At 41.5% G+C, this 15,584-nt stretch overlaps 1 protein-coding gene across 5 annotated transcripts in view; it reads right to left on the reverse strand.

The window, feature by feature from the left end:
- Nucleotides 1-586: 586 nt before the first annotated feature.
- The window catches only part of DIPK1A (divergent protein kinase domain 1A), a 69,523-nt gene continuing 54,525 nt past the window's right edge, over nt 587-15,584 (reverse strand). For all 5 annotated transcript variants that reach the window (XM_030206015.1, XM_030206016.1, XM_030206017.1 and 2 more), the window contains 3 exons: nt 8,063-8,170; nt 3,714-3,890; nt 587-1,496 (listed from right to left, as the gene is read on the reverse strand). In XM_030206015.1, coding sequence (XP_030061875.1) covers nt 684-1,496; nt 3,714-3,890; nt 8,063-8,170 — 1,098 coding nt within the window. In that variant the 3' untranslated portion in view covers nt 587-683. The remainder of the gene's footprint in view (nt 1,497-3,713; nt 3,891-8,062; nt 8,171-15,584) is intronic.

Here is a 15,584-nt window from a genome sequence, read left to right on the forward strand (position 1 = left end):
AACTTTAATTCTCACATTTTATGGTTACCAATTCGGATTTTGTTTTTCAACAATAATGTGCAAATTTTGCCATGCAGAGAGTTTAGTAAACTTCATTTTCATAAAAGTGTTCCCAAATAAAATGTTAAAACAGCAGCTTGAACTCAACCAACTCACTTTCAGTGGTGGTTTTTTGGCAAACATGTGAAAAACTATTAGCAAATCCGTGTTACACAGATACTCACAAATGAATGATGTAGTTTCACAGCATTATAAAACAATTAAGAGACCGTCAATATTCTTACAAAATTAAAGATGTCAGCAGGAGACCGCACTGGCGAGCAGAGACAGGATCTCACGGCAACAGCCACAAGTGCTACTCTATGCTGTACAGTTGATGCTTTTGGTCTCCATGGTGAAACACACCAAGGCTACACGTACCAATCTTACCAGATTCACAAAGTGGCACAGCTGGCGTGAAAGGGAAAGACAAAATGCTTCAACAGTACTTTTAAAGAAGGCATTTTACAGAGTTTGCGGTTTAAAAACAAAAAAAAACAAACACCCCCCCCCCCCCAAAGAAAAACAAAAAACCCCAAATAAAACACACACACATAAATGTTAAGGACCTGCTTCTTAAAAAAAAAAAAAAGTGGTAAACATCCTATAGTAGTGGTACAAGATAATTCACCCTCCTGTGGAGACTAAGAATCAGTGGTGTGAGAGATTTTCTTCCACAGCAATGTTTTTAAACTATTTAGTATTAGAGAATGTTCCATTTCCATCTGCTCTGCAGTGACTTTAAGGGCAATGCAAGAATAGAGTTGTTTCTCCAGTTCTTCTCGGATTTCTGAGGGTACACCACGCAACAGGTAGTCCTTGAGTAACTGGCATACTTTTGCCAAATTTGGTTGAATGATATCTCCTGTACATTTCTTTCGATTTTGGTCACAAAGAGTCCTGCAGTCAGTACCAAAAACACAGTCTAAATCAGACTCACAGTGACGATCTTTAATTAGCTGCTTCACACTCATTTCTGGCACAATTTTTCTCATGTCTACCATTTTCAAGTCATATTTGTCATTATATCCCAAGTTTTTGGCACTCATATCGCACATAAGAAAATTACCGTAAGGTCCGTGAAAAATATCTTCTACAAATTCTAAAAGTCCTATTGCTATCTTAGCCTTTCTAGGCCAGGAAGGGGTAAACCACTGGTCCATACTTCTTCTGAGACCAGAAGGAATAAACCATTCAATGATCCATGGAATACTTATTCCATACAGGGAGGTATATTGCACTCTTTCCATCATGTATAGATCCCCACAGAATCCCAGGAGTTTTGGAGTGTGTTCTTTATCTTGAAGTATCACCATGAGCAGAAACTCATTGAGCTGTAGAAGTGCCCAGGCAGACTTTGCTTCTGGTAGGGAAACATGACCATCTTTATTTCCATCGGCAACTGACAGGATGAGACTGACTAGTTCAGGGAGACTGCCCTGATCACCCAACTTTGCCTAGAAGCAAAACAAAACAAAATTACTTCAGTTGTTCTCTTTTGAATAATCCTCTCTCTTCTTAAGCCACATGATAAAATATTAATTATTTCATTAGTTACATAGTCAGTGCAATAATCAGTCTGAGGCTTTTATTTTTTTAAACCTGCAGTTTCCTCCTGCTTCCTTGCCAAGTTCAAGACAACACAACACCAGAGTTGTGACTATGGCTATACAGGAATTTTTCCCCTTTGTATCTCTTCTCAACTCACTTGGTGCATGGACTCCAGCTGAGGATGGTGATGACTTAGCCCAAATCACCACAGACCATGCACAAACACTCGCCCAGGAGCTTTGCAATCATGGGGCTACCACTGCACAGAGACCGACTCCCTCCCCCAAGCTGGAGATTAAACACTGCCTCCACAACACCCCTGGTTCTGGCTAGCCCAGGGAGTGGAAATGAACCCAGGCCCTTCTGCATGGCAGTGCATAGAACAGTCAAGGAACTAGTAGGCCAAACTCACCATTGTACCAATACAGTAGAAGCAGCAAAAATACTTAAGACAATAGTTGCTTTAATTATAATGTAGTTAAACCAATCAGTTGGGTTGGGATATGAAAAGTGAAATTTTTTGCACTTACTACAGGATGCTTCTTGCATTTGTCCTATGGTATGCCATTTTAAGCTGCATTAAGCGTGCATTAGCACCTGAAACAGCGTAGTAAAAGGGCCCCTTAGGAAGAGAACGTGCACATGCGTGCGTGCCTGCGTGCGTGCATGCATGTGTGTGTGTGTGTGTGTGTGTGGTACTTCTATAAAGCTTTTTATGCAAATGAAGCCCATTTTAAATGCCAAAATGGACACTTACAAAATTACACAAATCGCATGCCTGGCAATCTAGAATAGATGTAAAAGGGAAAAGGCCAAAACTAAAAATTAGTACCAACATACCATTATTGAAGAAAAAAAAAAAAAAAAAAAAAAGATTGTGTCTAAACAAAGATATACCTTAACTTACCACTACAATAGCATGTATCGGATTCAGTTTAAAGTCCTACATGTGAGATTGCCTTTCCTGGAGAAAAGGGCTGGCGCTTCCGATATCAGAAAGTAGATGCATATAAAACAGGCATGCTGGTAACTTGTTCTGCATCAGATTCGGCTTTTGGTTACAGGAAGCCAATCTTTTCAGTATAGTTCATTCTGAAAAATATTTGATTAGCAACTGATTTTTTGGCCTACTTACAAAGCAGCCATGGTATAGATGCTTCTTTAATCCTTAGGATGTGCCTTTCTTTCTTTTTTAAAGAATGGTACGATACCTCAAATGAGGTCTGTCAAATTCTCAAGAATGACATGTAAATAATTTCAGCCATTTCCTAAATAGTTTTCAGTTTTTCTTCAAATATTATTGTGCTTCTTTAGTAAGCACACGATACCCTTGACAGTATGGTTATCTGACGGGAGAAACTTGGAGGGTGGTTTGGATTGATGAACCCCCTCCTAGAACATTTACGTGATGTGTTGTAGTTGGGCAAGGATGCTTGGCCACATCATGCACATGGCAAGGAAGCACCAGAGCTGCAGCTCACACTTCCTATATAATAATTCTCACCTCCAACGTTCTATGCTTGGGACCGTGGCTCCCTGGCTGCAAGTGGTCTGCGAGGCAGACACACACGGACGTCACTGACGTCAACACAGCTGATTCCAAGGCAAGGGGAGGAGTAGGGAAACGCGCAGCGTGTTTCCCTACTCCTCCTACTGCCTCGGAATCAGCTGTCACCCCCCCCCTGCGCTATGGCCCCCTCGAAACCCACCCCCTCCCACGAACCTGTCGATCCCCCCCCCCCGGAACGCCAAAAACCGCACCCCCCTCCCGCCGCTGTTGTGCACTACCTTCGGGTGGGTTCCTCAATCATCTTCTTAGAAAGTTTAACTCTGTGCGTCTGACGTCAGACACACGCTTGCATCCGACGTCAGACGCACGGAGTTAAACTTTCTAAGAAGATGATTGAGGAACCTACGGGAAGGGAAGGTAGCACAACAACGGCGGTGGCGGCAGTTTTCGCTGGCACGGGGGGGGGGGGAATGACAGGTTCGCGGAAGGGGAGGGTTTGAGGGGGCCGTAGCACGGGGGGGGGGGGGGGGAATTGCCTGCCTAAGGCCCGTTTCCTTGCCTACAGAAACGGGCCTTTTTTACTAGTAGTTTATAAAATCCAGTGTGTGCTTACTTTAAAAAGGCTGTACACCATTTCTTTAAATTTTTGCACGGTGGTTCCCTTGGTAGGTTTATCAAATGGTATAATCTCTTTTCTTGGTTCCAGTTCAGCTCCAAAGTCAAGATGAACAGTTTCTTCCATCTGACATTTTATCATGCCTTGTAGGTTCCCCCAGAACCCTAAATACATCTAACGGGAATAAAAAAAAAGACAGAAAAAAAAGAAGTCTTTTTAGATGTGTAGACTTATGATTCATCTATGGTTTTATCCATCATAGGGACAGAAAAAAAACAAAGTAAGTTACTCACCTGTAGCAGGTGTTCTCCGAGGACAGCAGGCAAAATATTCTCACAGCTGGGTGACATCATCCGATGGAGCCCGGTGTAGATGCTGAAAAGCAAGATTATAGTAGAACTTTCTAGCAGCGTCCCATCGCACATGCACTTTCCGTCTGACATGCGAGTATGGATCCCTCAGTCATATAAGATAGCTAAAGAATACAACTCCAAGGGGAGGTGGGAGGATGTATATGAGTACTTGAACTGCTGTCCTCTGAGAACACATGCTACAGGTGAGTAACTTTGCTTTCTCCAAGGACAAGCACCTCAGTTGTATTCTCACAGCTGGGAATCCCTAGCTACCAGGTTTACCAAAAACAATGCTCGGACAATAGGGACTTCAAACGTCTAGGCCTGAAAGTCAATTAGCCTGAAACTATTTACATACTAGTTGTGAAGGTGTAGCCTGAAACCAAAGAAAATTGGGTCTAGGGGGGTGGAGTTGGATTCTTGACATCAAACAAATTCTTCAGGACTGCCTGCCTGAATTGGCTACCATGTTGGGTATCCTGCTCAAGGCAGTAATGAGATATGAATGTGTGGACAGATGAACCTAAGAACAGCCATACTAGGTCAGACCAATGGTCCATCTATCCCAGTATCCTGCTTCCCACTGTGGCCAATCCAGGTCACAACTACCTGGCAGAAACCCACATAGTACCACATTGAAGCTTTGCAAACCTCCTTTATAGAGGCTGACCTCATGAGCTACCAATGGCTCTGATATTATGAGCCTTGACATGACCCTCTAGATTCAGCCAAACCTGGGCATAAGTAAAGGAGATGCAATCTGCTAGCCAATTAGAAAAAGTGTATTTGCCAATGCTACCCCCATCCAATTTGGGTCAAAAGAAACAAAAAGCTGGATGGACTATCTATGGGTGCCAGATAAGAGGCTAAGGTTTGCTTGCAATCTAAGGTATGCACTATACTCTCACCAGGATGGGTATATGGTTTTGGGGAAAATGCTGGCAGAACAATTAGTTAAGATAAAACTCTGACACTACCTTAGGAAGGAACTTAGGATGCGTGCGGAGAACCACTTTATTGTGGATCAGCTACTAGGGACCTGAAGCTCACTGACTCTATGTTGAAGTGATTGCCACCAAAAACACAACTTTCCAGGTCAAATACTTCAGATGACAGGAATCAAGTGGCTCGAAAGGAATTTTCATCAGCTGGGTGAGGATGTTGAGATAGGGGCCTTTGTCAACAGCAAACCTCTTTTGAAGTAAACAACTAGAGGCTGTACAGAGATACCTCCCCCACACAACAAAGATAAACATTAATTGTACTGAGAGGAACCCTTACAGAGTTGGTTTTCAAACCAGACTCAGAGAGGTGCAGAAGATATTAAAGCAGTCCGTGTACGGCAAGTGAGGGGATCTAAGGCCTTGCCCTCACAGTGGACGGCAAACCTCCTCCACTTAAATAAGCAATACCTCTTAGTACAGCCTTTCCTGGAAGCCAGCAAAAATTTGAGACACACCCTCCAGGAAATCTATGGATTTGAATTCTAGGCTCTCAACATCGAAGACGTGAAGGCCAGGGATTGGAGGTTGGGATGCAGAAGGGATCCCTTGTTTTGAATGATGAGGGTCAGAAAATACTCCTATCTCCACAGATCTTCAGAGGACAACTCCAGAAAAAGAGGAAACCAGATCTGCCTCAACCAGTATGGGGCAATTAGGATCATAGTTTCCTGGTCTTCAGTTTCAGCAAATTCTATGAGAGGCATTGGAGGATACGCATACAGAAGACCCTCCCCCCCCCTCCATGTAGGTGAAACGCATCTGATGCTAGTCTACTGTGTGATCTGAGCCTGGAACAGAACTGGGGGACTTTATTGTTGAGATGAGTGGCACAAAGATCCACCAACGGGGTGCCCCACTCTCAGAGCACTGCATGTGTTGATGTCGACACCCTTCGAGGCGCCAGCATTGAGATCTCTCCATAGGCAGGGGTTGAGCCATAGGAAGAATCTGAGGCTGATTCACAGTTGGTGCAAGTGCACTCAATGCCTAAGCGGTTTGCAACTGCAGCAACTGCGACACCTCCTCTGTGAGCATGGCTCGGAACCACTCATTGAAGGTAGGAAAGCAGCCTGAGAAGACATCAGTGCCAAACTGAAAGTAGGGACCTGGCTGCTTGGAAACTTGCACACTGGCACCTCTTCCAAAGAGGGGTACACTCCTCCCAGTGCTGGCGCTTCTCAGGTACCAGCATTATTGATGTCCCAGAGCTCCTGGCACCATGCAATGATGAGGACCAATGCTTATGCTTTCTGGGCTTCCCTCGATGCATGTTGAATCCATACGCATCCTCCATGCCAGGTCTGACATCAAGAGAAGTGAGACCTTCTCGATGCTGGTGCACTCCCAGTGGCAGTCATCGAGGTTGATGCTTCCGGTACCAATGTTATTGGCCTTCAAGGAGTCAAAATGTCTCTCCTGTTTAACCTGCTGTGCCCTCATCAGCATTTGCAAACAAGAGTTAGGCTCATGGTCAGGCCCGATGCACCAATTGTGCAGGTCCCATCGTGGAAATCAGCCAATTACACTGAGTGCACCTTTTGAAGCCACAGGGGTGGGGGGGGGGTCTTCTTGGACATTGAGAAAAGAATCACAGCCAAACTAAACTCCTCAACTGTGAGCAGTAAAGAGGGGCAGCGTTCAAACTGAGGTCACAGTTCCAGCCTAAAAGTGCCTAACAACCCACAAGAAGAAAGGAAACTTTAAGAGTTAAAAACACTACAAAAAAATAAAAGGGAAAACAATAAAATCAGGAGTAAGGAAAAAAATAACAAAAGGGACAAAACACATGCACGGGAAAACACTACAGAATAGAGAAAATCTCGCATTGAAAGGAGAACATGATGACATGTCCTCCCCTGCTCCACGGAAAAATCGTGCATCAGGCAGGAAGGCACCAGTACATGCGTTTTGGGGGCGCTGCAAGAAAGTTCTACGATAATCTCGCTACTCAGCGTTTAAACCTGGCTCCATTGAATGACATCACCCAGCTGTGAGAATACAACTGGCCTGCTTGTCCTCAGAGAATTGATTTTACATCTTACTGAACAATTGTTTCACAATTTATTTCTGAAGACATTTTCTTTAGGTTTAATATCTGGTAGAGCTGAGGCTAAAGTTACATGCAGTGCTCCTTTCAGTTACTGCTTTCTAAATATATTTACAAAAAGAAAGTGTTATGTTTTCTTGGGAGGAGCAGTAAAACAGGAGAGCCCAAAATGATTCCCTTATTCACCACTTTCTATATTGACCTAAAAGAGGAAGGGTGGACCCTGTATTTTTATTAGATTACTGCAATTTTTGAGACTGTGTGTTTTACAAGTTAATCCACCTTTTTAAGATTTTAATGTACTACTTTTTGCTGCAATAACTGAGCTGCTCATTTCAGAAATGCCACACAGGTAGCAGTAAAGGAAATCCAATAATTCCCCGAATTGCAGTATCACATTAAAAATATAAATGGAGGAATTTTCTTCATCTCAAAGGGGTTTTTGAAATTTCAGTCTCCCATGGCACCACCTGATTACAATGTTTACTGTAAGATCTGTGTGGTAGCATGCAATAACTTGCATGCCACAGCAACAGCAGTATTTTAAAATATAGGCATTGTTATACACTTCTAGTGTAGAAGAACTCAAGCACATTACCAGTTAGGATTACAGTGTTTGATAGGTATGTGCTTCGGGAAAAGACTTAGTTCATTTGCAGATTTTTAGCCTTGTACCTCGATTCCCAGACTGTTTTTTTTTTTTGTTCTTTTCACACATTTGTGATTTGTAAAAAAATTAAAATGTGCTAGAACATTTTAATGCATGCATTAAATCATAGTTTAACATGTGTTAAATCTATTTTGCATACTCTAAATTTAAGACATGCCAACAACACAGCACGCACAGCCTTAGTATTTGATAAATACCCAACAAAGGTCATCCTGGGATTCAAATATACAAAGTACCCAAGACTTCCCTTAAAATACGAATACCATACCTACCTGGTGGTTGGGTTTTGTAGACAAACACTTGCCAAAATAAAGTGTTTCCTTGGTACACAGCCCTTCACATGCTGATCCATCAATAATGCCATTTTTATATTTATCACACTGTAAGAAGAGAAAAGGTGGTCAATAAAGAGGAATATCATCTACATGACACTAAACTCCCTCTCTCTCTCTCTGTATACTACTGAAGCCAGGAAGGAAGTTCTTACATTTTAGAAAAGAAGAATTGAGGACTTGGTGACACCATTCAGCTCATCTGGCTCAAAAGTGAGAATTACTCCAATCTTCTTCAGCCATGTACTACTGCCTAACACTTTGAAATAGTACTGAATAGGCTCAGGAAGAGTTAAAGCACTGGGAGTAATACTGTTGAAACAAAAAACAAGTTCTATTTGAGGAGAAATGCCAGTTCTACTCCGAAGGAGAAAGGGAGGCAGGTATAACCATTGTAATGGGAAAGAAATTTGCGGCAGAGCCAGGAGGTAAAACTAGATAATGAGCAGTGTGCTGAGCAGAAGTGAGGTTGAAGACTAGTTTGAGGATGTACAAGGCATGGTGGCGAGAGGAAATGTGCTCCTTAAACCACTGCATTGTGCAATGGTGCTACTGAACTAGGTCAGCGATTGGAAGGTAACGAAGAGGATTGGGTTCAAGAGCTCCAGTTTGCAGCAGCGCATTTAGAAGTCAGAAACAGCACAGGCTGAAAATTTAGAGAAATCAGAGGACTTAATCAGCGGATTTGGGCCTACCTGAGGCCTCAGAATACCAGAGTTGTGTGGAAGTTACTAGAAGAAACTGTCTGGTGATCCTCAGGGGAGGGTAGCCCTCCCTGAAGACATTAAAATTGAAAAAGAGCACACCAACAGAACAAACCATGCAACACTGTGCTGTGTTTTCTGGAATATGAGGTGAAGCAAAATATATTTGTAGCCGCCATAGTCAGAAATCTCTGGTCTGGGAATGAGATACAATTAAAAATGTTTACAGACAGCAGGCTAGGGTGGATTATCTCGGGTAACGGAATGTCATAGATGTTTTTGCTCCATTGCCCCATGTAAGCCGCATTGAGCCTGCCATGAGTGGGAAAGTGCGGGGTACAAATATAAAATATTAAAAAAAAAAATCTATTTTCCATTTCGTTTGGGGACAAAGATTGTAATTGTTAGTTTTTTCCTTGCTTACTGGTTATGTATTGTAAATTTATTTCTTTAATTTCTTATCTTATTGAATGGAGATACAGAATTGTAAACTTTGATAAATAAAAAAAAATGTTTACAGAGAGTTTATAGAGGTGATTAAATAGCTTCAGGGAGAAAAAAATATATAGGTATCATATACTGTAAATGGCAGTACATCTTGACTGAAGTCTATTGAGGAAGCAGTGATGTAGCTATAGAAGGCTATTGGTAGATCTTTAAATTCAGGTGTTGGGAGTATCCAGAGTGGCCACCAATTTGACTACACTGTGCTGGGACAGTGAGGAGAGGCTGTAAGAGGCTCCCCCTGGTGGTCGGGGATACAGCAAAGATGCCATGAGGACAAAGCTAGACAACAAGATGGTTGGTCTTTAACATTGAACCCAAGGATTGGTCACTCGGAAAGGAGGAATAGGGCAGAAGCTACAGCAGGGCAAACAGGAATTTTTTTTAGGTATCTTGGTTAGTTTTATATCTTGGAATTTTATCACTTCAATAGTAAGGAGAGAAGGAATAACCTAGTGGTGATGTGGGAGCAAAGTAAGCACTACTGAAGCACTATTATGAGCACTATGCCCAGCCGTCCATGTGACTATATGGAAACATATATGGTCTCATACATACATGGCATAATCCAGCATTAACAACCTGATTACAATATGCAAACTCAGACATTTCATCTATACAGCCTCTAGAACAATGCAAAGACATCAAGTTAACAGAAGCACCACAACTCTGATGAAGGTCACAGTGCAGCATTGACACAGGATGCTATCAGAATTTACGTCAATGCAGGACTTTGGAGTCACAGTGTCTGGTGAACATGTACTTGCTTTGTTCTCCAAGGACAGAAAATACGTCAGCAGTACAGATGAGGCTCCTGATTTCTCTACATAAAGAGAGCTCTTGTCAGGGTTAGTGGCTGTGCCATCATCATCCCTGAGCAGCAGCCCTGTGTTGGACTCACCTGACCATCTGAGGGACACACTGATATCTGAAGGACTGTATGTGTGCCATGCATCCTTATATCTGTGCTCTGGGCTTTACAGTGACTCTTTGTACTTCAGAGTCTAGCTAGGGATTTACATGCGTTTACTCCAAGCTATTTCTGTAATAGGAGTATCTGTTTTTATTCCCGTTTTGCTTATATTATTTGTTGCTATTGCATATAAAATAATACCCTATTTTTATATTTGGATGTGGAGTTAGTGACTTTTATTATTTTGGCACAGTGGGCTTGGATCTAAGGATAAGGGGTGATACATTTACTCCTGACACTGTACTTACTAATGTTAGTTTTGTTTGGGAAGAAAGAAGTAGAGTGTGTGACACAAACTTCAACACAGGGAGTGCCTGTTATAATTCCTTTATTGCATGAAAGACCCAATATGGTACTTTTTAATATGATAACTTAACTGGTCTTTTTGCCTTTTTTAACCAGCATTCTGTTTGTTTTTTCAACCGGCACATTTTTTTATTATCCACATAGACTGCATTTTCTATACACAGCAGTATACATCAGTGGATGATAGTTCATTTTAGGGTTATTGCATCTTGAAGTATTGCTATTTACTGGTTTTAATCGTCCGTTTTTATGGTTTTACAATACGTTTTTTTTTTTTAAATCAGCAATCTTGTCTTTTAAGTTTCTTTTGAATTTTTTTCCTTTTATTACATCAGTGGTGTTTTACATGGCACACTGGTGTATATAGTTTTAATAGTTTAGTAGTTTAGTGTTCTCTCTCATTTCATATTTATCCTTGTTACCGTATTCAACATATTTCCTTTCGGGCACCATCGATTTCAAATTCATTCAGCAACAGGTTAGTTGGTCCCATTTATTTTCAACTGTTCTTCTTCAAGCACTATCTTCTTCCATGCCCTTTACACGAGTATTCCCCAGCTACATTCATGTGATACCACATTGCAGATGAATGTTTCACTTTATAAGGTATGTTAATGCCTTTTTCATCTATCTATCTATCTATGACATCCTTTGTTTTTTTTATGTATATGGAGTTCACGTTTATTCATTTGTTTATATTTATACATGTTCCTTTTTTTAATATGTTATTAAATTCAATCATGTTTATTGTATGTATATATTTTTTTTCACAGATGTATTTTTGACCACTGAGGCAGGCAGTTCTTACCGCTGAAACACGGCCCCGTGTTGGGTCTTTGTTTGGTGCAATAAATTGTGACAGATGTTCCCTGTATTGAAGCTTGTGTCACACGCTCTATCTTCTTCTTGGACTTCACATAGAGGCGTTTTCCTGTTGTGCTGTGTATTCTAGTTTTGTTTGGGACTCATTTCTGTCGTAATTTACACTGTCAGGTAACCCAATAAATCCTCAAAAGAGTGCTATCTGTATTGCACCTACAATGAGAGCACAAGGCTGACAACCTGGGAATCCAAGTTCAAATCCTGCTGCTGCTCCTGCAGGGCAAGACTTGGGCAAGTCACATAACCCTCCATTGACTCAGATACAAAAACAAGTTTGTAAGCCTTCCAGGGACAGGGAAATAACAAGTGTACCTGAATGTAACTCAGTGAGGTGCGAGTTAAATACAAATTATAACTACTATACTAAGTTTCTGTTATGTCTTGTATATCATAGAGGCCATGAAAAGGTGCAAACCACACATATTTCTAGTTTTTCTTTTAATATTGCTGTTTTGCTTTTCTTGAGCTGGGAGCAGATCTGGAAATGCAAGACAGCTATACAACTGTATTTTTTCTGCTAAGGCTGTAGAAATTTGTGGTTTGACATTTCACCTACACTAACTTGTGATAAGTTGCTGGTCATCAACTAAGAGACAGAGACTCCTATACTAAGGACGCCTACTGTATCCAGATAAACAATCGGAAGAAGAAGTAAGTGGGTGTGGGTAAAACTGTAGGCTAAGCAAGAGGGTGGAGGGGACTAGTATGATGACTGTGCATACCAAGGACATAAGTCAACCCATATCAAATGAAAACTTATGCTTTATATGACAGGTTTTAAACTGTCAAATAAATAATAGAAGTTGGAATATGATAGAATGTGCTGGAACAGGATTTTACCATAAAAGGAATAGAATATTCTGGAAAGATGCATATTCATTAGGTAGGAAGGGTAATTATAATTAAGATAATGAAGAAAGGAAGAAAAAAGTAATTACGAGGAAACAGAACTGAGGATGGCGAGCCTCAGTGTGTCCACTAGCAGGTGGACATATTGACAGCTCCCAGGGAAAACTCTGTTTTTATTTGCTACATATTATACTGTATTGGGAGTTTATTTGTTACTATTTCAATAATTACTGATTGGCTTCTTTGCCAATTTGAATAAACATTTATTGTGTCTAATACTTATTTCATAGCCAGAGTTTTTCTTGCCTGGAATTCTGCCTGGGGGAGTAAAGATTTACTCGAGGGTCCCCCCCAGGAGATCTCCAGAAGGCAACTCCTGTCTCTGAGGCACAGACAGGAATGCAGTCTGGAAGAAAGACCAATACAGATGGTGGGTAGGGTTATGGTCGAGACCATCACCTGGTCTGGCCAGGCTCAAGTATAGCTAGAAATGAGAAAGCTACAACAAGAGTCTGGAGGGGAAAGGGAAATGGGACTTGTTATACTGCCTTTCTGTGGTTTTTGCAACTACATTCATATTTGTACATGGGGCAATGGAGGGTTAAGTGACTTGCCCAGAGTCACAAGGAGAAGCAGTGGGAATCGAACCCAGTTCCCCAGGATCAAGGTCCACTGCACTAACCATCGGGATACTCCTCCAGGCTGAATGATAGTGTACTGGAAGATAAAAGGTACAGTGATGCAAATTGAAAACAATACCCCAAAATTTCTACAGAATAACAAGGGGGATGAACACACTCCTAGCACAGTGTGGGAATGGTTGAAAGCTGCAATGAGGGGAAGTTTCATTGCACTCTTTTCTTTGCAGCTATGGCAGACAGCTAAAAGCTGAAGAGTTTGGGCTGAGAGCAAAACTTAAAGATTAACCTAAACAGGGATGGTGAACTAGGGTGGCGAAACAACCTGAATGGACTAGGAAGTCACTGCATGCTGAGGACAGAACACACGATGAATATTTTCCAATAGGCCTTTTTTGAATATGGCAACAAAGCAAGTAAAAATGATGGCCCATAGGGTAGAAATCAAATTCTTAAAAAAAAGATCACACAAAGGAGGGGTGCTAACTGGAATTAAAAGCATTAGGACAAAACTTGTGAAATTTTACAGGAAACTATATAAGCCAAAAAAAAAATTGCCTCTGATTAAGAGATTGGGCTGTATTTGGAAAGAGTAAATCTCCTCAAATTAATAGAAGAGAAGCAGGAGGTTCACTGATAGACTAACTGCTGAGTGACAATTAAATCTTTGAAGTCAGGTAAGGTTCATGGTAAAAATTTTCCACGACTTTTCAACTCCCTAGTGCAATTTTTTCATATCTCTGGAAGGTGATGGGCAATTACCCTACTATATAAACCTAATAGGGAGCACTGTGATTCATAAAGGAGAAGATACGAAAATCGTAACCAAGGTGCTGACTGACAGGGTGTTAAGGGTACTGCAGGGACTGATACATCAGGACCAGACTGGATTTATTCTGGGGAGGCAGGGAGGCTTTAGAAAAACGTTTGATGAGGGCTTAATATTTAATAGCAGGCCCAAGCAGGGGGTCAAGATGGCATCGGGAGCAGATATGTGATCGTGTTTCTCCTCCCTACCTCTATGAACTCCGAACGCTGCTGCTTCTGCCTTCGGCTGTGCGGAATGGGGCAGTGGAAAGGCACACTGAAGAGCAGCCCTCTGGCTCAGGTGATGCCGGGGCACTTGGTGCAGACAACATGGGAGGAAGCAGTGCTGTGGTTCGCCATAGCTGCAGAATCCGCTTCGGGAGGACTGTTGAGAGATCTAACGGACCTTAGCACTGATAGGGCGACTCTTAGCCCGGAACAGAGGCCGACTCCTCCGCAGTCCAGAATAGAAATGGCACTATGAAATGTTAAATGCATGGGGCAAAAGGGGCAATGGACAAACTGACTGTATTGGAATTCAAAGCCATTGGATTAGCATTGGCAGCACACTGGGACCAAGCTTAAGCCCAAACATTTGGGTCACTGCAAGTCACGTAGACTAATGCAATACACAACAATAAGATGCAAATGTGGAAGTACTTTCTTCAGTGGGCAAAGTCTTGACTGATGCTAATGAGGTAATGGAGTGTGAATGTTGGACTGGGGCTGGTATGGGGTGGGAGCAGTGGTAGAAATTCAAATCCAGATGTTAATGATTAAGAGAGCTCAGTGATGGTGAAAGACAAAAATTAATCCCAATTTTTATTAAATGTTTTGAGTGGAATAAACCAAGCCTGGGGAAATATATTAGATGGGAAGATGGGAAATATATTAGAATTGAAATATTAATGAAAATAATTAAAAAACAGAATTACCTGCATTCATCAAATTTAGAATTTGTTACAGCTTTGCACTTCTCTTTCCCGTGAGACCGCATTTAGCTATTTAGGCCTCAGATTTTAGAATGATCTTCCTCCATTGTTCAAAGCCAATAAGTCCCTTCTATCGTTCAGAGCTCTTCTAAAAACCTCTCTTTTCTCTAATACCTTTTAATCTGTTTCACAGACTTTTCTCCTTCTCCTGATTCAAGGACCTTTTCCTTTTCTCCCTTCCCCCACCAGCAGTTACAGAAAGAAAGTGTCTTGTTTTGTTTTTAAACTATTGTAAACCGCTTAGTTGCCTATATAGGCTTAATTTGCAGTATATCAAGTGTTTGGAAATACATAAAACACACAACATAGTAAATGACTGCTGATAAAGACCTGAATGGTCCATCCAGCCTGCCCAACAGTCACATTCATTATCAATTCAAGATTAAAATCAACAATGAACATGATATTATATATTTGATCACGGTTTTTATTTGGCGTTTCTGGAACACATCCCACAGAAGTCCACCTGGCTCTGTCCTTATGTTCTAACTACTGGAGTTGCCGTCAAAGCCCACTCCAGCCTATTCAAATCCATCTTGTCATTGCGGGACACAGACTGTAAAAGTCTGACAGGCACTGTCCTCATGTTCCAAATTACTGGAGTTTCCGTCCTCTCCTCTAGGGTATACACATTCAGATCTTCCAGTCTCTTCTCATATGTATTTTGGCGCAAGCTCCATGCCATTTTTGTCCCCTTCCTCTGAGCTGCTTCAAATCTTTTTACATCTTTAGCAAGATACAGTCTCTAAAACTGAACACAATACTCCAGGTGGGGCCTCATCAAAGATTTGTACAGGGGCATCAACA

The sequence above is a fragment of the Microcaecilia unicolor genome, chromosome 6 (assembly GCF_901765095.1).
Source record: "Microcaecilia unicolor chromosome 6, aMicUni1.1, whole genome shotgun sequence".
In the NCBI taxonomy this organism is placed as follows: Eukaryota; Metazoa; Chordata; class Amphibia; order Gymnophiona; family Siphonopidae; genus Microcaecilia; species Microcaecilia unicolor.